This window comes from Heliangelus exortis, chromosome 1, assembly GCF_036169615.1.
Source record: "Heliangelus exortis chromosome 1, bHelExo1.hap1, whole genome shotgun sequence".
Taxonomy (NCBI): Eukaryota; Metazoa; Chordata; class Aves; order Apodiformes; family Trochilidae; genus Heliangelus; species Heliangelus exortis.
The window spans coordinates 145950109-145973770 of record NC_092422.1 but is presented as its reverse complement, the minus strand read 5'-3'; the positions used below and the strand labels follow the sequence as shown (position 1 = coordinate 145973770).

The 23662-nt window shown below is 46.6% G+C and overlaps 2 protein-coding genes across 2 annotated transcripts; both read right to left on the bottom strand.

The window, feature by feature from the left end:
* Window positions 1–237: 237 nt before the first annotated feature.
* ATF4 (activating transcription factor 4) lies at window positions 238–3743 on the bottom strand. The gene is made up of 3 exons (XM_071731221.1): window positions 3202–3743; window positions 1714–2028; window positions 238–1180 (listed from the first exon to the last, which is right to left on the bottom strand). Exons 2-3 carry the CDS (start codon window positions 1928–1930, stop codon window positions 330–332), a joined length of 1068 nt encoding a protein of 355 aa, XP_071587322.1. The 5' UTR covers window positions 1931–2028; window positions 3202–3743; the 3' UTR covers window positions 238–329.
* Window positions 3744–13343: 9600 nt separating this feature from the next.
* On the bottom strand, window positions 13344–23641 carry MIEF1 (mitochondrial elongation factor 1). The gene is made up of 5 exons (XM_071731204.1): window positions 23500–23641; window positions 22133–22281; window positions 21743–21923; window positions 19467–19729; window positions 13344–17751 (listed from the first exon to the last, which is right to left on the bottom strand). Exons 2-5 carry the CDS (start codon window positions 22274–22276, stop codon window positions 16945–16947), a joined length of 1395 nt encoding a protein of 464 aa, XP_071587305.1. The 5' UTR covers window positions 22277–22281; window positions 23500–23641; the 3' UTR covers window positions 13344–16944.
* Window positions 23642–23662: the final 21 nt, after the last annotated feature.

Genomic DNA, 23662 nt, shown 5'->3' with positions numbered 1-23662 from the left:
GTGTATGCACCTCAGGTATTGACACTCAAATGTAAACCAGGTGGGTGACAAACTTCTTAAACTGCACTCGCGCTGTATCCCTCACTCATTGCAGGAAGGAGCACATGGCAACCGAAATCATTTGGGCTTCTCCCTGAAGACCCAATCAGTAAAACTAATCTTTTAAGTGTTTGTGTGGTGCAAGTTGGTGCAGGTTATACTTGTTTTACAAATACCCATTTAGATTCTCACACAGAATTGCAAGTTTACTATAAAATAATTTATTAAGACAGCAATACACAGCTTTAGCAGCGAACTTATATACATGCACATAAAAACTGCCAACTACCCTACTCGGGCACTCTAGCTCTTTTGCCCTTGGCCTTGCGGACCTCCTCAATCAGATCTTTCAAGTACTGGATTTCCTTACTAAGGGAATCAGCTTTCTCCTTCAGAGCCTGATTTTTCTGCTCCAACTCTCTGCACTCCCCAGACAGTGCCTCCTGTTCCGCCCTCTTCTTCTGTCTGTAACGGGTGGCAGCTGTCTTATTCTGCTCCATCTTTTTCAGTTTCTTATCTATTTTCTTTTCTCCTTTGATCTTTGCTGACACTGCCTTCTCTGCAGGTTGATCATATGGTTTGGACCGCACAGAGCCACAGTTGGCATCTGCAGGAAACTGGTTGTGGTTTGGGGATCCAACTGAGTCAGTAGGGCTATGCTGGGGGGTTCCCAGGTAGGAGTCTGGGCTCATGCATATTCCACTATCATCTGAATGGTTCTCCTCCTCTTTTTCAGACTTGGTTATCACTACCACAAAGGCGGGGCCCTCCTGTTTTCTTTCTCCTTCCAGAACATCCACTTCACTACCTAGTTCTAAACTAAATGAATGGTCTGGAGTGGAAGTCAGAGACCCGGGGGAGAGGGGAAAAGACCAGAGGGAAGCCAATGGAGCCATTGGATCTGCTCCAATGGGAGATTCAGGGAGATGGGTGATTAGGTCAGTTATCAGTGGAGGCTCTTTGTTGTGAAACTCCTGGATGGTAGAGTTAAATATGAGATCACACGTGTCTTCCAACGTGGCCATCAGCTCGTCTGGTGAGACGGTGGCTTCCAGATGTTCCATACCTAACAGGGCATCAAAATCAAATTCCTTCAGATCCATCTTCTCCACCATCCACTCCATGCCAGAGAAGGCATCCTCTGCATAGTTAAAGAAAAATAAATTCAGTAAACCAGCAGCCAAACTAATTCAAAAGCTTCTGAAAATAATCTAGAAAAACTCATAGCCACTTCCCCCTAATGCTCTACTGTTGGTATTAAAAAAAAAAAAAAAAATTAGAAAAATCTGTCACTAACTGCACAAGACTGCAGGGTTCAATGTAAGCCATCAGCTGTTCCAACATTCCATACCTCTTACTCCAACACTAAAGCAATTCAGAGCCATTTGTAACACACACACGCTTGTTTCTTGTGACCTCTGCCAAGGAGCAGTACCATAACATCTGAGATGTTATTAGAAGGGCAAGTATCACTTTACCATATGCCAACCCAGTAACCAGCAATTCTGTATTGTGCAAGCAGCTTACTGTAAATGCTTTTCATGCAGAGGTATGCACGTGAGGTTACCTTCTCGTTTATGAAAACCTACCAATTTTGGTTTTCAATCAAATGCTGCCAAGTATCTTACATGCCATTGTAATTATTGCTCTTTATGAAAATAAGTAGTATCTTACCCTGGCTGCTATCTATGGTGTTGCCTAAACTGTCCACAGCAAGCCAATTGGAGGAGACTGCCTTAGCCTTGTCGCTGGAGAACCCATGCGAACTGAGGGGCTCGGCCACCTCCAGGTAGTCATCTAGGAGTCCGAGACTTTCCTCAGCCACCGAACACGGCTGGCTGAAGGGGGATAATGAATCCCCCAACAGCATCTCGTTGTTCAAGAGGCTCATCTTCGTCAGTTTTTAATGCTTTGATGTCCAAGGATGAAGACAAGTAGAGGGTCTTTTTGTTGACTACAGCAATGCTGCTGTGCGGTGCCTTGAAAAACCTGCAAATAAAACGTTCAATTATTAGTACTTTTTGAACAAGCGCGGTGCCTTTTTAAAAGCAATGCCGCTCCAGGGAGTATGGCCATTATCTGTAGGTTTATAGGACGACTCTGTTTTCGGGGCTGCTGCTCGCCTGTACCTTAACATCTTTACGTTATTTTAATTTCTCGGGTAAATAAAGGTTCTTCCAGAGGACCCCGTAATCCTTTAAAAGCCGGGTGTCCCCCGGCTTCTTCCTGCCCGAATACAGGCAGGGCTGCTGCCGGCTCCGCCCACTCGCCGCCCTGACTCACGCCCACGCCGGCAGCCGCAGCCATTTCGTGATTCTGCCGCCACCCTCTCCCCCCAACACCCCGGCGGCCGCCGCCATTTTGTGTACTGCCACGTTGCCACCGCGGCTCCAGCACCGGGCGGCTCCGGCCCCCGCCCACCCTGTGCAGGGCTGAGAGGTGCCAAGGAGCGCTGGAGAGGTGGGTAAGGGCAGCAAACCTCTCGGAAATAACCCTACTTTAAAAACACGGCGTTTGTGCGGGAACACTAACCGCGTGTCACACACACACCGCCTTTTTTTTTTTTTAAACTCAATGCAGCTTTCTCAGTTACAAAACCGCTCTAGAGACTCAGGGCAAACTAAACCCTACAGTATTAAGGGATTACAGCACTGTTGCCAAGTTATTATCACCACCCGTTTATCTACTCGGAAGCATGTACCGATTACACTCACGGCTCCCGATGCCTCCCCTGCCCCGTTTACCCTTAACTACCGAAGCGTTCCCCGACGTGGGGGAAATCCCTCCCCGGGAATGTACTGCTCTTACTCCCGTGAGTCCGAAAAGTCTACATGTTCTAAGAATCGAATTTTCTTAGACGGAATTAAGACCTTGAGATTCCTCCTTACTTCCTGAAATGGCATTTCCTGCCATTTCTGACACCCGCCGCCCTCAGGGAAGGTTAAGCCCACACAACTATACTCTTTTTTTCTTATCTTAACAGCCAGGTCTTCATTTTGGTTAATTTTCTTCTTTTTTCTTTTTGTTTTTTTTTCCCCCAGGAAATTACCATCTACTGCCACAGAGGTGGCAAACCCGCCCCCAAAGCCCACTTTAAAGGGAGAAGTGGGCGACCACCGACACACCAGAGGGAAATACCCTCCCTTCGCACACAATACTCACGCCATGGTTGCAGATGCCGGGGGTGTGCTGAGGCCGCCGCCGCTGCTGCTGCGCCTGCTGCACTGGCCGATGCCGCCGCTGGCCCTGCCGCCCTTAAAGAGCCATGGCGGCCAGGGGAGGGGAGACTGCTCCGGTCCGCGCTGCGCGGGAAGTTGCTGCGCGAACTGACACTCTCTCCACGTCTCTTCTCAGATACAGACACACAATGAGGTGGCAGCGCCCCCCCCGACGACTTTATATAGATTCGCCCCAAGCGAAACAAGATCCGGAAGAAGGTATCCTTCCGCCAAGCGTCACCTGCCTCTCACCAGCCTCCGCTGGCCTGTAGCCTATCATTGTGGGCTTCTCTCGTTCTATTCTACGACATAATAATCTCGGAAGCCTCCCACAAAAGCCGCCATTCCACTAAGAAGCAGAGGCGGAGGGACTACATGGTGTCCCTCCGCGCCTCACGGCGAAGAGAAGCTGTGTCACGTGACCGGAGCAGCCGAGGACGCTCCCCCTCCCCCCGCGGAGGGGCGGCTTTAACCGCCAACAAAGACAGGACGCTCACGCGGATGGCCACGTGGGAAGGGGGCGCTCATTGGCTGGAGCGGAACTGTTCACGTTCACTGCGAGCTGCCATTGGCCAGGGCCAGATGCTGAGGGAAAAGGGAAGAGGGAGCGGGAAGGAGCACCTGGGCAGGGAAATGGCGCCTGGGGGCAGGGGTGGGTGGTGATGGAGGGGTTGCTGTGCCTCTCAGCGCAGTCCTGCGCTGTCGCTGGCCGCCCTTCTGGAAGCAGCACGCACGCACACAGACACACACAGACACATACAGACACACAGACATATACACACACACACACACACAGGTCCCCTTTAATTTCCAGTGTCCCCTTTTGACGCCAAGGGGTCGGTGGTGGAGGGGTTGCTGTGCCTCTCACCGCAGCCCTATGCTGCCGCTGGTCGTCCTTCTGGAAGCGGCACACACACACACCCTTTAATTTCCAGTGTCCCCTTTTGACACAAAGTCCTGCTGAGGTTCAGGATGGAGCTGGCGGCTGCTGTGCCGGCCAAGGCTCTGGCGTGTCTCCCTTGGAAGTGTTGAGGCGGCGGGCTGCCACGGCCTCCCCCTGCTCCCTCAGATAACGTGTAGGCACAGAAACGTCGCCTTCACTCCCTGCCCTCCCCACGCATGCGGGGCTCAGATTATGGCTGCTTCGGGGCACGGCCTTTCTGCGTGCGTGGTGGCACCCACTTCTCCATCCTGAGCCTGATGGCCTCGCGGCAGCCATGGCACCTTGTTGTGCTGGGGGGGTTTGTGGGGAGCTTCGGTGAAGAGCTGTGCTGAGGGCACAAGTTCTAATAGTGCCTTGGATCTATGCGAGTGCTTAAAAATAAAGTTTGTTATTCCCCAGATGAGGAATGAGAGCTTCTACCGCACAGTTTCACGCTGACACAGTTGCTTCTCTGTTCCTTGTGCTGACGTTGCTGGGACCGGTGTGAGCAATAATGGAGCGCTTATGTCGCCTTGCAGCTGTAAAGCACAGCACCACCTCAGAAAGCTTTTAAAATGCAATTTCACATTGTGTTTTGTCTGATGTGCTGCTAGGAAAGAAGGCAGCCCTCTTCTCTGACCCTCTTCCTGGCTATGCAGTTCCACGGGAACTCATGGGAGCCAAGAGTTTTTTGTTGATTTCAGTCCCTTCATCATTTCGCTTGGGTCAGACAAGTGTCAGGCAGCTCTGGTGAGCTGTGAGGATGGGTCCCTGTGTGCTTCCTCACTGTGTTAGTTATCCAGCTTCAAATGGTTCCTTTCCCACACTGCCATGCTCGCAGCATGCCGGCAGCTTCAAGAGCTCTGGTGGGTCCGTGCTTGTTCAAATGTCATTATCCTGCAGGTCAAATTGCTCTCGGCTGCTTCTGAAAAAGGCTCCACTGTTTTCCAGTTAAGGCCTCAGTAGTATTTGTGTAAAGCCATGGCCTTCGCTGAGTTTGCTCAGGTGCAACTACGTGGAACTTATTAAACAATTTAACTGATAATTTGTGAGGATGGGCACGACCCAGTTTCTACTTTTAGCAGTCTGATGTTACCATCATCCCTACAAAGCAGTGTATGTCACGACACACCTGTAAACTGAACACTAGCTCCTGAATGAAGAAGGCAATTTTTCCTCTGTGTTGATTTGTGGGGTCTTTTTTGGTTTGGTTTGGGTATTTTTGTCTAGAAGCAAGCATAGATTTTGGAATGACTCATTAGAACGGAGGAGGCAGAGAAAAAATGTCTTCCAGTCCTCAAAAACCACTGTATTGTCTGAGTGATCTGATTGTTCTGATCAATACACCATGGAGCAGACAGGTCTTGCTTCAAAGCAAAATTTGGAGGATGCAGTAGCTGTTAAAGAAGCCAAGTGAGTGATCAGCTGGGTGGACAGCATCTCCATGTCCTCGCTGTCTAAGGGAGAGCTCTCACATCCCCTGCTGAGCCTGCTTGCTCCTCCTTTAAGTGAAAAGGGTGATTGTACAACCATAATCGCAGCTAAATAAACAGAAGTGCTCTTTTAATACACACCCAATCCTTCATCTTGAAAAGATAATTATAGATTTCTCTGAAAGGACTCTGGGTATGTATGAGCAAGAATCATGCAAGCAAAAATGAACTATACAGTGAAGAACTTAACCCAGATCTGCCGGTTTCCTAGCTGCCTGGTTTCCAATTTCTGTGTAACCAAATGCAGAAATTTGTCTGTGTTAGATGGAAATTTTTTAACAATCCCCAACCCCAAAAATGAAACCAAGTAAACAGAAGCCAGCCATTGAATAAACAGCTTATTTTTTTCTGTTTTTTTTTAAGTGCTGCAGAATTGTGTGTTGTTACATTTCATGAGCTACATCCCCATTTCCTTTATAAATAATCTCCTTGTATTTGCACATAGCATGTCTGAAGTTTCTCCTTTGTGGCTAAGGTTTTTCAGCCAAGGTAGCTCGTTCGCCTTTAAGACCAAGTAACAATTTCTTGCGATTTCTTTTACAAAGTAAATTACATGTATTTACTAAGCAGAGAACTGCTAGCTACCTGCTACTAGCCAACCCCAAAGTGCCTGTAGCATTCCTTTCTACTTATTTGTGGGTCAGAGAGTGTGGAGAGAATTCTGGCAGCCCTGAAGAAAATTGAATTTACAGCACAAAAAAAGTGGCTTCTGAATGAAGATTAGATTGTGTGCACGGTCAGTGAACTCCTGCTGACACCTTAACAGCTTTACCACCGTGGAAGTTGTTTTTCTGCCCTGGGTGTTGTACCTTGCTAGAGACAGTTTCTGTGATAAGTGAGTGCTATTGCAACCCAGAAGTGAGGGGCCAGCCACGGGCAAAAGGAGCTGCTCATGCAGAGCTCACTGCAGGACAGAGGCCAAAGTGACCTTGCTGGGGAGTGATGAACTGCTTGATAAATACAGCACTGCAGAAAGCCACCTCCGGCCAAACAGCAGAACCAGGAGGTGGAAAACTAATACTCCTCCATTCACCTTCCTCCTTCATTAAGATGGAAGGTCAATATATGGGCTTTGTTGTTGTTTGGTTTGGTTCTTGTTAGGTTTTGGGATGGAAAAGAGGTTTTCTTTTTCCACCAGCAATTATACCGAAGCTAAGCAAGCACAGTGCTCTTGAGTATACAAAAGACAGGGAGGATGTAAATGTTTCCATAGTGACATCTCCTCACACAGCCTAGACTGTCTGTATAGGATGCTCTCAGGAACTGTCAGTGGGGGAGAAGTGCTCGTGGGCCTCTGTAGCAGGGGAACAAGTGGGAAGAGTGGGTATTGCTGGGGCCAGGAGGGTAACAGGCAAAAGTAATGGAGAGGGAGATGTTTGCTCTTTCCGGGGGTGCTGGGAGAGCCTCAGCCAGGGAGATGGGCTGGGAGATGCTGCATCAGAGAGCTGCAAGACCCCATGGTGGCACTGGGCAGGCAGCCTGGGGCCCCTGCTGAGCTTCAGTGCCCTGGGGAAGGGGCAGGTGGGCTTTTGGCTGGGGTGGATGGGGAAAAAGGAGGCATTGCCTCTTTTGCAGAAGGATGGGTGTGAGGGCAAGTCCTCAAGGGAATTTCTTGTGGTAATTTCTGTGTTTTGAAGCATTCAGCAGAAGGGATAAGAAACCTTAGCCCACACTCCAATGAGCAAAGCATTTCCAGAGACCAGCAGGATTTTTTCCTGGAGGCAGAGTGCTGAGGGAAACACAAAGAAGGAATGAGGCAAAGCAGCTAGACATTCTGATTGATTTCATGGGAGAACTACCTACAACCTCTACAGCACAGGCTAATTTGCAGTGCTTGGTTGCTTCTCTCCTCATGCAGCACAAACAGGTATCTAAGGATTTTTCTCTGCCAGATTCTCATCATAGGGTCTTTAGGGATTGCTTTATAGACATTCCATTTAAAAAGTAGATTGAAAAGCAATATTTGTGATTAAAGATCAGGCTGGGAGGTATTTATGTCCATCTTTTATTACATGCAAACAGAAAATAAGTTAGCCATATGCTCTGCCTCGTTTGTTTTGCACTAGTACACAAAATTGAATCTAATAAATCATTCATTGCTTACCAGCTCCCTCACTGTCTTCTGTTGCCATCCTATTATGTAAATATCACTGACATTTGAAATGAGACTAATTAAAAAAAAAAGGATTAAATCTTCAGTTTACATTTGCAACTTACAGTTCCATTGTTTTACACACAAATGGAGACAATCCTGGTTGTCCACCTACATTCTTCTTACTGAACAAATGTGGGCATGCCAAGCACATGCTGATAGCTCACAAAGTATGGCTGTCCAGAGGCTTAGTTACTCAGAATCAGCCAGGCTGTGGCCAGCTGCCACAAGTAAAAACATTGTGCAAATCTGGTAAGAGGGAGGTGAGTTTTAACTTGTAACTTGCCCAAGCATGAATTTCATGAGCAAGCCTTACAACTGATTGAAAATTATGTTTAGCAAAAAGTATGTGTGAAGGGAGGGGAGGGAGGAGAGGAGGAAAGGTGCTGACTTTCGTTCGGACCATCGGGAGATTTTTTTTGTTTGTTTTCTCATCATCCAGCATTATTTTATTAGCATGAAAGAATTTGAGGGTCAAGAACAATCCCTTGCGTGTATTAGCACATGTGGGAGCACTTCAGCACACAAACATAAGCCTTCCAGTTGTCCAAGCAGTAAAAGAAATATATCAGCAGTTTTTCTTCATAGGGTTGTTGTTAAAGTAACCCCACCCCCAATCAAAAAATACAGATATATGTAGGTCACCAGCACCTGCTGGAGTCACACTTGCCTCTTCAGTGGATTTATCTTTCGCTGTCTCGCTGCCCCTTAAATTTGGCAAAATGAGGACTGCCTGCTTCATGAGCCCAACAGCAACCACACTGCACTCCTGAACCTGGCACCTAAACTGAGAGCTTTGAAGCAGGTGGAATAAGTTATTTGAGCTGGAGTTATTTCAGCCTTTTTCTACAGCGAGGGGAGGAGGGATGCACACTGGAAGGCTGATAATACCCCACCGTGCTCTGTGTCCTCCGACGGGTGATTTGGTTTTAACTTCGGGTAAATTCAGAGTGTCTTGATAAGGCTGGGAAGAGAGACTTTGAATGGGTATTTCCTACTAATGAAACAAACCAGGATTCTGAGGATATCTTCTGAGATCTCTTTGTCTCTGATGCTGGCAGGCTGCTTTAGCAGAAGCACAGACAAACCAGGTAGTTCAGATGAAGCTTGGAAACTCATCTGGGGATAAATCATCATTGAGGCTGCAGCTGCCCCGGTCCCCAGGGATGAACACTGCAGACATTATTCAGTAATATTTATCCATTCTTTATAGGCAGTAGCTGCATGGTGGCTGGGGTTTATCAGCAGGCTTCAATCTGGTTCTATATATACTTGTTTATAAGGGAGGAGAAAGAAATTCCTGGCAGATGTTTGCACAGTCAGGACATAAGTCAGTTTATAGTTTTTCCTGAATGACTGTCATTTTTCCTCCTAAGGCTTCTGTGTTAGGAGATTTGGCAAAGGATTCCAGAAAGGAGATTATTTCAGAAGACTTTGAGTCTGCTCTGCTCCCTGCACTTGTGGGTGAGCTTGTGGATGGTCTCAGCAGAGCCTCCTCAGATGCATTACGGGTATATTGGTCACAGACAGACTGGGTAACAGTCCTCAAAGGAGGCTTTGTGGCCAAAATATCACACTGAGTATCTGCTGTGGCTTCTCAGTCCACTGTCCCCGCTAACTTGTTCCGCTGTGGTGCTTGGTGAGGGAAGTTTGCAGTTCTCGTAACAGAAGGAGGTTTCAATCTTGGGTGTGGAGAGAGCTGGTTTGAGACTGAAGACAGGTGACACACCTCATCTTGGGAGGTACTGCTGGCCTGCTCTCTTGGCGTTCAGAGGGTAAGATTTTCCTGAGACCTTCTTCTGGGATTGCAATGAGAGTAAACATCTGCTCTGGGGCTGGGGCAACACAGGCACTGTACAGGAAGGCAACATTAGAGCCATCCACCCGTGTCATACAGTCTCAGTCAGACTGATGGGGATGCTGGACACTCGTCAGAAACACCTCCCCTAGGCAAGGCAGGCTCTGTCTGACCACAAAAGGGTGAAGTCTGTCCCACCCAGACCACAGATCTTGGGAGTCTAAGCTGCTGGTGACACTGAGCATCCTTCTTTGCAGTGCAAATTGATGGACTGAAGACGGATCACTCGTTTAATTAATTTTTCTGTCCTCACATAAGAAAGAAATTACAAACTTTTAGGTTTTGTTTGTTTTTTAAAAAGGAGAGATATTACTAATGCAAATCTCTAGCTCATTGTTAAAGAAAAGTCACTGGACTAGATGCATTCTACTGTCTCTCTTGTGGACCACAGGCAGTGATTTGGAAAAGAGAAGGTTTGTGCCTTGGTTACGCGCTTGCCTCAGCAAAAAAACAGCCTCTGCTTGAACGCCAGGAAGCTGGGACCCCTGCCAATGTGCTCTCTAACAAGCAACCTGGGAGCTGCAGCTCTGTAGCCTGTGGGATTACTGCATCTCATACTACTTTTGCTTCAGCATATCTAAGGCCCTTTGACAGGGCTAAAAACCCTGCTAAAAACACCACTGCTAAAACCAACCAGGAGTTGAATGTAATTCAGATTATATTATCTACATATGTAGCAGTAGTTATGTCCAAGGCTGTAACTATCTTCTGTGCTAAATAAATTCTAAAAATTGAAGGCAAAAATGTCTCTCTGCCATACTGCTGCTAGGAATGACTGTTTCTTGCTTTTCCAAAGGGGTGTGGAGCCTGCCAGTTTATCACAAGTTTTGAAGTAATTTTTGTTGTGGGACAAGTAAAGAGCTAAAACACTCTATCATTTGCAATTTATAGCCTTGTGTCTGTTGCCTGTCCTTTACAATGCAGAGCAGAATTAGTCAAGAGAGTCCTACACAACAGTGATCTTTGTAGTGGGATATCTAATGGGAGAGTATATCAAAATTCTGCTTGGGGTTGGCTTGAGCTGAACTGAGGGAACTGTGGCCTGGAAAAGAAAATCTAAAACAAAGCAGAAAAGTCAAGCAAGCCCATTTGGCCCATTATTTGAATGAGGAAGGGTTTTCACGAAGAATGTGGTTAGAATTGATATATATATATATATATTCCCCCTGAGTAGCTTAGCACTGAGTGTTTATAGGCAGATCAAAGAGCCACTTAGCCACCGGAGCCAGGGAAATCGAACTAGGGCAGCAAAGTAAAAATCAATCTGACTTTTAGTGTGTTTAAAGGTATTTTGTTCAAAACTGACTTCTGCGTGAGTACTTAGGAAAGCTTAAGACCATGAAAAGTTTGAGATCTGTGAGCCAAACTCTGTCTCCTGCTATTCATAAAATGGTATGAATGCTTTCCATGTATGGAATGATTTCAAATCTTACCTGCCTCACCCTTTGGTCTAACCACTCTCTTTTGCCTTATCATTTACAAGTATATTCTACAGGACCACATACTAGAAAGGTATTATTAGCCTGCTGACCACCATATTTCTTTCTGACTTGTGAATAATGTTGCCTTTCTTAGAGTATGCCAGTGTAACTTTTACACTGTCCTATCCCTGATTCTGTAGGGGACACACTTGTTACATGACAGCTATTTAAGAATTTTTTGAGTCTTAAAAATATAGGAAAAAAGTGGAGATTTATTGAGTCCCTCAGATCATTAAACTAAGCCTGACAAGGATAAAGAAGATAAAATCCAGATGCCTTAAACTGTTCTCCAAGTATCTGGACTGCAGCAGTCCTCCTAGGGCTGGAAGCATTTACTGGGTTTCACTGGTAGGAGGGAGAATCTCCTGTTTCTTGTTGGCTGCGTTTGTGAGTAAAGGTCAAGATTTCAAGATCCAGTCCTAGATTCAGTGAGCCATGCTGGAGCCACTGAATCATAACTAGTGAAGGTAGGAGGCCAATGTATTTTATCTTATCTGGAAGAGAAACTCTTCCTTTGGAAGAGGCTCCTCTTTTTTTTTTTTTTTTTTTTTTTTTTTCCCCAAAGACTGAATTTAAAAAGCAGCAGCTGTTTGCAGCTTTTCTGGAGTTTAGAATACTAAAATAAATGTTAAAAAAAAAACCAGAGGTGATTAAGTATTTGGGGGAAAAAAAGAAGCATTCATCATACAGTCCAACATTTCAGCATGATAATCTCAAATCTGGGGCACAGTCACCATCTCTATTCCCTAGTGTAAGATGAGTGTATTCCGTAGAATAGTCAGTCTGGGATTTCCCTGCCCATGCAGGGGGATTGGAACTAGATGATCTTTAAGGCCCCTTCCAACCCTTGCCATTCTATGATTCTATGATTTATTTATTTTTAATTAAGAGATGTGAAAATAAGTAAGTAAAATGTAAGCTCAGCTACAGTTCATTTCCACTGTGGTTATATAACAAAGCATGCAAAATATTTTGCTTTTTCCAAAATCCACCTTCCTCCTAAGCTGTTTGTTCCTTAGGCTAAGAACAAAAGAGATTCTGAGTCTTTGCAGCCTGGAGAACCATTTACACTCCTCTTCTTTGTAGCAACCTTTTCCACACTTTAAATAATTATCATGGCTCTCCTCAAATTATTTCTTCTCTACATTAAGCCAACCCCTATCTTTTGATCTTTCCTTCATGCCAGGACAGCTTTTATGCAAAGGTGCAAGCTGCTGCATACATTAAACATGCATTGCAAGCTCTAGGCTTTCCAGGACATTAACTTGAGGGGGTAATACCTGGCAGATTCCACAGGGCAGCTCCTATTAGCTGTTCCTGTAAGACTCTGTATGACGTGAAATGTGCTTGATCTCATTTGATCTGCTTCTACCACAGAACAGATTAAAGGATAAAAAAAAATTAAGCAGTGCAGGCAAGGGCTCTCAGAAAAAGGTATGTTAGAGATGCAGACTCCCTTTGAATCATCCTCCAAAACAGTGAAATCTTAATTGCCGAGATGTCATTAAAACAAGACTCACAGAACAACGATGCCACCGTAACGTCTTCCCAGAATTAAGGTGTCTGGGATCCATCTATAAAGTGGCATCACTTCATGCTTTATTGGACATCCAACGCTTCCACCCCACCTTCCCAGGCAGTCCCATAAAACCCTGTGCAAAGACCTTCAATACGCCAAGCACAGGCCCTGGCGCATCAGCTTCTTCACCGCCTCGAGGTTGATGCTTGGATAAGAGTGGATCCATTTGGCAGGGGAGAGAGTTGGCACTTAGAAACCAACCTGTGACTGAGCAAGGGCGGGGGCGTCTGCACAGGGAAGTTTAATATTAAAGAGGCACGGAAACCTGTGAAGTCTGGGGAGCCACATGAAAAGCTGGTGCCTGTCCGGGCACGCGGGCTATCAGAGAAAGGATGGGAGGCGCGGTGCCATCATTACACATCTCCCTGTGACTGGTGTGAATGCTGCCAGGAGCTGGCATGCTGCGGTACCGGGCTGATTGCTCTCTCAAGACAAGTTGTAGAGTGCTGAAGGCCCAAAGGGAAAGCAAGTGAATCATCGAGGGGCATGTTGGTCCCCAAGCGCTGGTGTGGTGCAGAATTATGTCAGCGTAAAGGTGATGCCACCGAAACAAAAGCAGAGAGACGCTCCTTCGTTTATAAACATATCAGAGACAACCAGGTTACTGTGGAAAGTCATTTTATTTCAGTATTTCACACACTCTTGTCACAGACCATGCACTTAGACTTTCCCCTTTTCAAATCCATACACAGCCCCCAGGCCTGAGAGAGATGGGGCGTCATCTCTTCATTTTTGAGTACCCACATGCTAAGAGTGAGGGCCCCGATGGCAGCTCACCAGGAGGCAGAAAGCAGCCTCTTGTTTCCGTGATTTCCTTGAAACACTAGAAGAGAAATCCATCCCACTCGAAGGACTCATAGTGGAGCTTTGCAGTAGTGAAATCCCATTGATAAGCAAGTTGGTCCTCACCCCATGGTTCCAGGGAACCAGACAACAATCGCACGGGAATCTCACGAGGGCAAAGCTACAGCAGAACACACAGAGGCATTCTTGGAGCCCAGGCAGGAACCAACCAAGCACATGCTTTGGGCCTCTTACAATCAATTTGTCTCTTGAGCTGCTCGGCCAGGAAGGTAGCCAGGAGCTGCCCTTTTCACATTCAGTTTTAGGTCCTCCTGCTCTGTGCTGCAGCTTTGACTAGGAAGGAGCCACCTATAGGTAAGGCAGCCCTCTGGGCTGTACATCAATACGTTTACTGCATGTAATACTTAAAGGTGCCTGTTTGAAAGACCTTGCAACAGTCTGTTTGACCCACTGGCTGGGTATGGCATTAGTGTAAATTTCCCGCATGCTTACCCTGCTCATTCTTCCCTGCCTCTGTCGTCTCTGATGCTGCTCTTGAAATACTCCCAGTTGCAGTGTCCCTGTGACCTGTTACATCTTTGGCCTTTGCTGAGACTGCCACTGCCAGGGCAGCTACTGCCCACTGTGGTGGCTGCCTGTAGGAAGTGAGCATGTGCCTCCCAAGATCGGGCTTGTGGCTAGCTCAGAGGAGAGAAAAAAGTGAAGGGAAGAAATGATGGAAGTGATTCAAGTGAAGTGGAGCAAAGCCTACACAAAAGGCAAAAAGGCAGCTTCAGTCTCCATTTGATGCACAAATTGAGCTAAATAGCAGCAAGAAATGGCCATAAAATATTAATTCATTAGGTTGCCAGGAAGAAGTAAAAGCATTCATGTAAAAAACTCTGTGCACAGATATGTATGTGGCAACTGTTCTCAAGCCAGCTCAGACAGTGGCTCCTTCCTGCTTATGTATCACCTTTTTTGTATCTGCAGTTTTGATCATTCAAAACCACATTGCTGCTCAATTCTGCATGAAGATAACAATACTGGAGTCAGCACCAAGCAAGGGGTGAGATCGCATTGAAGATATGAACAAGATATGGGGAACTCCTGGCAACCTCGGTATTTTAATATTTTTGTTGACCTTCAAGTAATTAGAAGAAAGGGAATTTCCCCCAGTAGCCTGTAGGCTCCAAGTCTCATCTGTCTGCTTTTATAGTAGGAAGGCTAACATCAGAAAGGCAGAGGAGGGCAGGGAAAGGAAGAAGGGAAGAAATCTGGGAACCAGAGTGAAAAGCAATCAACAGCTGACCAATACTGACTGCTGCAAAACTTACAAAACACAAAATCATACAAACGGAATTTCTGTTAACCTTTTGTAGACTACAGACTTTATATACACACACAAACTTCAAAGTACACACCTGGCAGTCTAGAAAATACCAGTACCCTAAGGATTAAATAATTTAAAATGTGACATTGCATTATCACTGTATACGGAATACTATCTAACACATTGGCTAAAATGGACGGATTGTCCAAGAAAGATGCTCCCTCCCTCATCTTGCCAGCACTGCCTTTAAAAATAATCAAAGGACTAAAGACTCCCTCTGTGGTTCTTCTCCTGAAACTCACCTTGAAACTTCTCTGTCAAAGGTGGGGGAAAGTCTTGAGAGGAAGGATTCCTGCTCCCTCCAAACTCTTGTTGCTGCAGTACCTATCTCCATTGGCTAGGGAGGCTGGAGCAAGGGAAAAAAAGGGAAAAAGCTAAAGCTGGGGAAAGTCAAGTATGTTCCTGTAACGATAGCCATGCTGGTCTTTTGAGAGACAGACAGCCCCAGACTTGAAAGGAGACCCTCTCTCCTTCTTTTTGAAGACAGAAGACCAGAAGACTGAATACAAAGTATACAAACTCCACGTGGCTAGTGTAGGAGATACCAACAGTGCAGCAGCTGCCCCTTGAAAGCCCCTTGCAGCCCAGCAGCAGAAGGGAGGGCAGCTGAGAACAGCCTGACAGCAGCCCTAAACAGGAGAGGGTAGAACTGCATTCCAATGGGTCCAAACAGACAGAAGGGGAAGAAGGTGTGCCCTCACCAGCTTTCTAAGAGTAATTGTAAACTGGGAGCGCTGGGAAGTCAGCGCATGGGAATGAGGAAGAGGGTGGGCAGCCTCAGTTCTGAGGTGGCTGGGGAGGGGACTAAAACACACACTGAAAGCAGATAGCAAAGCTAGCATATCCCTAAATGCCAGCTCTGCATCTGTACCCTAGCATCAGTGTTTGGGACAGAACCTTGCTGATGACATCAGTTCAGTCCTCTCACCTTCACAGACTTACAGCTGGTGAGAATCTGCCTTACGTGTGCTTATTACAAAGCCCTTTGAGGCATGTAGTCTTCCTTCTACCTCCTACAAACCAGAACAGCCATAAGCACTGGAAGATGAAAAAAAAAAAAAAAATCCCTGTTCCCATGTGTTTCTCTTACCATTCTCTCATAATCAGCCTCTCTTCCTCTAGGCCAGAGACAAGACATCTAAGAAGCTGCCCTCCTCTCCGTTCCCAAGGCCATTTCCACCAGCAACACACAGTGATCTGGCTAGGCAGGAATGGCAAGCCCTGCTCCTTTGGCCTCATCACACAGCCAGACCACAAAGGTTTCTTTCTCCCCTGCAACAGCTTCAGTGAGAATTGTCCATACTGGAGGCTGTGTTGCAGCAGACCGGACAATCCTCAGTCCTTATTCCTGGACCTAGCTTGCAAAGGATGAGAAGGCTCTGTAGAAGCAGAAGCCAAGGGCATTCTCCTTTTCCAAGGCCTACAGCCCTAAGTACTGCCAGTGTAATCACTGCCCACTCAGAAATTAAAAAAACAAACCCTATCCAAAATACTTCACTCAGTCTGCCCTGCACCACTGGGTCAAAGGGACAAAAAAAAAAAAAAAAAAAACAAAAACAAAACAAAGTAAGGCAGTGTGGTAAAGCAGACAAAAAGAAATATGGGGTAATCAGACTGGAGGATAGGAAAGGACCTCAAGGCAAGTCTGCTAAAATTGTCACTGGATTTACCAGCCCAGTTCCACCTTCTTCAGGCCAAAATGGACTTGCTGCAGTAAGTGTACTACAGGTGAATGAAGTGCATAGTTTTGTTTTGTTTTTTTGGTAGACACTTAAACCTCAGCAGAATTTAAGCAACGATCTTAAAGCTGCAGTTTTAGCCTCTCTTCCCGAGCTAATGGGTACTTATTGGGGGAGAGATGGTGGAAATGGACCAGTAGCACCAAGAAATCCAGTGGGAGCACCAGCTCCACAGAAGGAAAAAATAATCAACCAAACGGAGACAGAGAAGTGAAGGAGACACATTTAGCAGTAATCGAAGTCCACCTTGGCTGAACCCTATCAACACTTCCCTAGGTAAGGCCCCATTACGTCTGCAGCAAGACCTCTGGCTCCGAGAGAGAGCTGTAGAGGGTATATCCCAACTCATCCACTTCTTCAGGGGTGAGCTCTGAAAATAAGTTCACCTTGGGGTTCAGAGCACTGGGGAGGACACCCGCCTCCAAGTAGCGGATCAGCCCCTTCAGTGCCTGCAGGAAGCGATCAGCCAGCATGTCCTGGGACCAGTCGGATTCCTCTTGGGAGAGGTGCAGGATGACGTTGGTGAGCTGGCTGGCAGTGAGGTGGCCCAGGGCTGGGTTCAGCTTGCAAATTGCTTTGAAGATCTTCAGGCACAGGCAACGGCACCCAGAATCACACTGGTCCAGGGCTCGGAGGCGAGCCGTTTCCGCTGGCCGCAGGCTGAGTCGCCACAGATTGTCATTGCGGACCAGCCGGTGAGGTTTGGCCACCAGGACGATGTCACCCAGGGTCAGGGATGGCAGGAAGTCAATAAAAAGATGCCGTTCTGGGTCATACTGGACTTCCAGCGTCAAATCTGCTGGGGGAGCCGCTGGACGGATCACGTAATCCAGGAGAGAACCGATTGCTGGCCAGTTGATGGAGCCAGCTACGACTTTCTCGAAGGTGTCTGCTACGGCTTTGGGGGAAAGGTAACCTCCCACCACACAGCGGTCCCAGTAGCTGCTCCCACGGGGAAAGTACTCCGGGTTTTCCCGACGCACCAAGTAGAAGCCAGGAATGTTCATGATGGTGTCCTCTCCGGGGATGCACGACCACAGGTTCTGCTCCAGCGTCAGAGGCACGATGAGCTGGATGTGGTCAGCTGTCACTACCTTCCACCAGAGAGAAAAGTTGGTAAGAACAAGCTTTCCCTCTCCTCACTGGGGTTTATTCACCACCTTTAGATAGCCCTCTGTTCAAAGGAACTCGGAATAAGGATTCAGCTATCTCGCTCTCCTCTCTGCGTGGGCTTCACAGCCTCCCTTTGTCAAAACACACTCTGAAGGACTGTTTCCTATTGTCAGTGGGATGACCCCAAGGTATAAACCAAGCTAGTGTTTATATGGCATATACTATTTAGAGAACTTTAAATACTTCATGTACCTACATGGACTGCATATAGCCAATCACGTTGCCTCCTGTTGCTCTAAGGCATAGAATCACAGAATAGCATGGGCTGGAAGGGACCTTTAAAGGCCACCTAGTCCAACCCCACTGCAGTAAGCAGGGACATCTTCAACTACATTGGGTTGCTCACAGACCCATCCAACATGACCTCGAATATTTCCACAGATGAGGCATCCACCAGCTCCCTGTTCCTGTTCCACTGTTTCACCACCCTGTAAAATCTTTTTTCCTAATACCTAGTCTCAATTTACCCTACACTTCAGTCTAAACCATTACCCCTTGTCTTATCACCACAGACCTAGCAAAAGTTTGTCCCCGTATTTCTTATAAACCCCTCTAAGGTACTGGAAAGCCACAATGAGGTCTCCCTGAAGTCTTCTCCAAGTTGAACAACCCCAATTTCAGCCTGACTTAATAGTAGTGGTACTCCAGCCCTCTGATAATTTTTGTGGCCTTTCTCTGGACTTGCTCCAAGAGCTCCATGCTCTTCTTATGTTGGGGGCCTCAGAACTGGACACAGTACTCCAGGTGGGGTCTCATGAGAGCAGAGTAGAAGGGGAGAATGCTCTCCATGGACCTGCTGGCTACACTTCTTTTGATGCAGCCCAAGATATCGTTAGCCTTCCGGGCTACAAGCACAGCTTTATTACTTATTCCAGGTCCTCTCTTTGGATCTGAGCTGCAACTGGCCCAGGGCACAGCAACACATGATAATTTAAAACAGGAGGCAGAATATTACATTTCTAGACAAGCTTAAGTTGCTGTGGCTTAATTATCCCATGCTAAAACTAGGTACTGCCCTCACCTGGCCTGCCACATTGCTGGAAAAAGGTGACTAAAGATCACTTTTCACCAATGTGATTAAGACCCCAGATATAAGTTTCACTGGACACTCAACACTCCATTCCAGAACTCTGACTCAAATGAAAAGTGTGCCTGTGAATCACTCACTATAGCCATGGGCATCTTGCCATCAGGGAAACATGCAGCAGGAATTGCTGTCCAATCCAGGTCTGTCATGCATTAAAGAAAAAAAAAAAAAAAAAAAAAAGAGCAGGGAGGACCTACATGAATACACAGGAGTTCTACGGGAATACTGTATTTGGGAGGAGATAGAAGGGACAAAGAGAAAACAAAGGTCTACCAAAAACTCCACAACTAAGGAGAAGCAGGGGGAGGTAAGAAGGGCTGAGATAATCTGGAGAAATAAAACAGCAAAACTCTCTGCAGACAAAGCCAGAGCAGCCTCACCATATTGCAGCAATCAGCGGCCCAGCTCGACGGTGGGAGAGGCGACACACCAAGAGCCTTATTACAGAGGAATGTTGTGCTGAGCCAGCACTGTCAACAGGGAAGCCCGAGATGCCCCTGCCTAGTCAGCCTTCTGAGTAATGACCCATCACGCGGCCCCAGGAATTACCTGCAGATCATCATAAAGGCTGCCACTGAGGTACATGTCACGCAGGGGCATGTCCGGCAGCTTGGCACGGAGGAAGCTGCGCAGCTCCGCGCAGATATCCACGGCTGCCTGCTTGGCCCGAGCCTGCTCGTCTGCCGGGATGGCCACCTTCCTCCGGTAATAAGCGAAGAGCTTTTCTTGCAGAGACAGACGAAGGCGGGATTTTTTCAGCTCCACTTGAGTCCTCTTGGCAGATGGCTTGGGCTTGGTGGGTCGGAAAAAGTCTGCAAGACAGAAGAAGAACTGCCGGTCATCTGCGGGGTTTCGCTGCGAACTGATCGGCGGGAGGAAACCCGTAGCGTGGCAGTGAGGCCCCCACGGTCCCAAAAAGCTTTCAGTAGACATTTCATATGCTGCAGACAGGTAACAGTCAAAAGGGAGGTGCTGAGGAACTTCAAAAGATACCACTACGAGCATCAAACCAGATGAAAACAAGTGACTAGATTTGGGATTTAGCCGGAACAAGACTAACATTGCGTACAAGAGATGTATTTTAATGTCTATGTGGGCATGGACCTCCGTTCAGTTTAATAAAAAATTCAGCATCATTACTGGTTCAGAAGTGTTCTACATCGTGCCAGACCACTGGATCAAACACTCGTCAACCATCATCTTAATCTCATCAAGTTTTTAACATTGCTACAGATTTTTTAAAATTATCAGCAAAACTCATCCCTGACCAGTGTATGAGATCGGAGAAGATTGCGCCACCTGAAAATGAAACAGTTGTCAGGAATCTGATCAACACTTATCAGGCTGGTGAGCTGACAGGTCTGGAGGCCAGCAGAGCTCAGGTAATCATAGCCCCACTGAAAACTTTCCTCAAACTTTCACTGGCCAAAGAGCAGAGAGCACAGTCTTAGGCACAATAAGCAATACAACACTTTACGCTGCCACCTGCATTACCAAACAATGTCAGAACCATAGGGAGCTCTATGCCCCTTTTTCCTGACTGGTTTCCTAAAAATAAGCTTCTTATCTATCTTTTGAACTCCCCTTAAAATGGACCAAGATTTTCAGAGGTTACCAATTAGAATTAATGAAGAGTTACAGAACAAAGAGATCTTTGGAAAGGCTCTGGCACTTAGAGGGTGCTGGAGAAACCTTGGAAGCCAGTGGCCTCATTAAGGCAATCAGCTGTTGCGCATTTGTCTGGCACCAGGCATTTGGCCCTGCAGCACATGCAGAGCAGCTGACCAGCTGCCAGCAGACCCACCTTGCCCAACCTCAGCAGCTGCTGTCTCTTGTCCCACTGGGGTCTTTTGGACAGATTTGAGGGTTTATGTGAAAAGCCAAAACCCCACAAACCATATGGAACCAGCCTGTTCATGAAAAGACTGTTTTCTACATCACAGGTTTTACACCTTAGGTTTGAATGTAGTTTTAAGTCAAGAATGCAAGATGCCATCATCGACGGTTTTATCCCACAATCTTTATCTTTGTGGAGTCCAATCAAATGATCTAAGACCCCATTTAACATAGCTGTCTGGTCACTTAATATTTCCTCAGCAGAAAATCATGAATTGCCATCCTGAAGATGACTTTTTTGCAGAGAATCTGGAAACCAACTTAAAGCTTGATTGCTATTTTTCAGATTCAAAGTCACTCAATCTGAGAAAGTCCCTGATTTTTATTTCAGGTCTTCAAGTGTAAATTTCCCAAAATGACCAGAAGTAGAAAGTAAAACCAGTGAGAAAAACCAACCAAACACATGTAACAAACATGGTAGAACCCTGAATTACTTATCAGCCCCTCTCAAAAGGAAGTCTGCAGGCAACTTTTTATGGCCTTAACTGGCAAAGACTTGATTCAGCTATCAGGAATAAACAGTGTTACAGAAAGTTTTAGGAAAATTGTAGAAATAAAATAGGAAATACTGTTATAAATTGCTAGCACAATAAAAATTTTAATATTCCTCTCTTAAAAAGGCATAAAAAACCTGAAATGGTCCAAAGAAAGGCAACAAAGAACTACAAAGGAATGGATTGGCTTTTCATCTGGAAAGATTTCACAGGTAAATATTCAGCTTGAAAGCGAGAAGACTGAGGGAGAATAAAGCTTAAGACCATGAAGTCATGACAAGAACAAAGAATACAAATAGATGTCTATTCACTAGTAACCAATCTAATTCTTGACCTTATCAGTAGACCTGCTTATCAGTAGACCTGGGCTAGACAGGACGAATACAGTTTGAGAGTGGATGATTCTGCAGTACAGGAGAACCTCCTGTTCCTTACCTGTGTCTGCAGCTGAAGAATCGGTGGGAAGGGTCTGCAGGGAGCGGCTGAGGTTCGTCTTCATGTCCTGGGTCAGTAAGCGTGAGGAGGAGCCCAGCCAGTTTGGTTCTTCCCAGCTTCTCTTTCCTGCCTGGCTCAAGCGAGTGGGGCTGCTGGGAGCACTGATTGCCCGGTCGTACATCTAAAGCAACATCACCAGCCACACTCTGAGTCACTTAGGGCCCATCGTTCACATTTTATCCATCCTAGTGCCAGCGCCCCAGGTCTTTTTGCTTCCCATCCCTTCTTCTTCCCAATGCCCCCACCCCACACACACACACACACACACACACACACACACACACACACACACCCCGGGGCCCCACGCTGCTGCCCCCCGTGCTCACTCACCCGTTTGACAGCCAGCGTGGCGATGCCCAGCATGGCAGCTCCACCCACGCCCAGCACCAGCCGCGCGTTGGACAGCACGAAGTCGATGGCTGTGCCGATGCCGTTGTCATCTTTCCTCCCTCTGCGCTGCCCAGCGCCCGCCATCTCCCCTGGAAGCAGAGGCAGCACTGAAGGAAGGGGCCAGAACACAGAACACGAGGGATCTGCCACCCCCTTTTCCTCGCGGCACCTCACGCACTCGCGGCTCTCGGGGCCACAGGAAGGGAGCACCCTAAACCTAACCCTGCAGCCTCCTCACTCATCTCCCCTCCGAGGGGCTGCTTATCCCCAGACGTGCCAGGAGAAGGGTACTGACCAAGCTCTGCAGTCACAGCATTTCTGTGCTTCTGGCTCTGCTCATGGCTTGAAGAAAAACATCCCAGATTTGACTGCACAGGTTTCATTGTGCAGTCACCTAATGCTTTCTTAGAAAAGTAAGGTTTACTTCAGCAATATTTCACAATAAAAACACCCAAATATTATGTAAAACTCCATGACCATCCCTTTTAGTTTGTGCTTCTCAACCAAAGTACAGCTTTTTTAATGCCAATTTATCTTCTTATTCTCAAACTAATGCATGTATAACTAATATAATGCATGTATTATAATTTTAATGCATATAATTATAATTACAATTTTGCCCACTGACAAGGTGATGTAGGGATAGTCAGCTGCTTGCTGGTAACAAATCAGAATCTTCCCAAGAGCTGACAGGCAGTCTAACAGCATCCACTTCCAGGCTCATTTCTGGACAATGGATGGTCCCAGATACTTCAAAGACACCCAAGAATCAACAGCAGTTGTCCCCAACACACCACAAAGAGAACACTGCTTACACTGCACATTTACTCCTGCCCTCAAGGCTGGTAGTTTTCACTCTCACACAAGCCCTGTCTAACACGAACATTAATATTTTCTTATACATGTGCTTCTGTTCCCTTCAATTCCCCTTTAGCCTGTCCTTGATATTAAACTTTAAAGAGTCTCTCTGGTCAACTATATGTGTAAAACACACTTTGCCACCACCATACCCATAGGTGGATCCTTACTGAACCTATGTGAAAAACCAGGAAACTCTTCCAACCTGACTCAAAATCTTGTCTTAAGTACTTTTTCAAAGCTTCAGAGCCTGCCTGACTTGAGTAGTTTAAAAATCCCCTTAAATTTTATTAAGGCTAAGCCAGAATCTCAGCAGGAACATTCCTGCCTTGATAAACCAGGAATCAAGCTACTTTTCATCCCTAGACAGAAAAAAAAAAAAGTGCTTTTGCAAAGCTAAGCATAATAATAGCATAGAAAACGTGGCTATATCATTGTAAATTACCTACCTGTGACCTAATGCATTTGTAAAGAGAACAGGAGAGCCCTCCTGGTGTGTCTGTGGAGGCACCTTCTGGATTTCTTCAAGCTAGTGGTGGGCACGGAGCGTTAACCATCTCTTTCGTATGGAAAAAGGATTTTGGAATGGAGAGGGAAGGAAGTGGGGCCAAA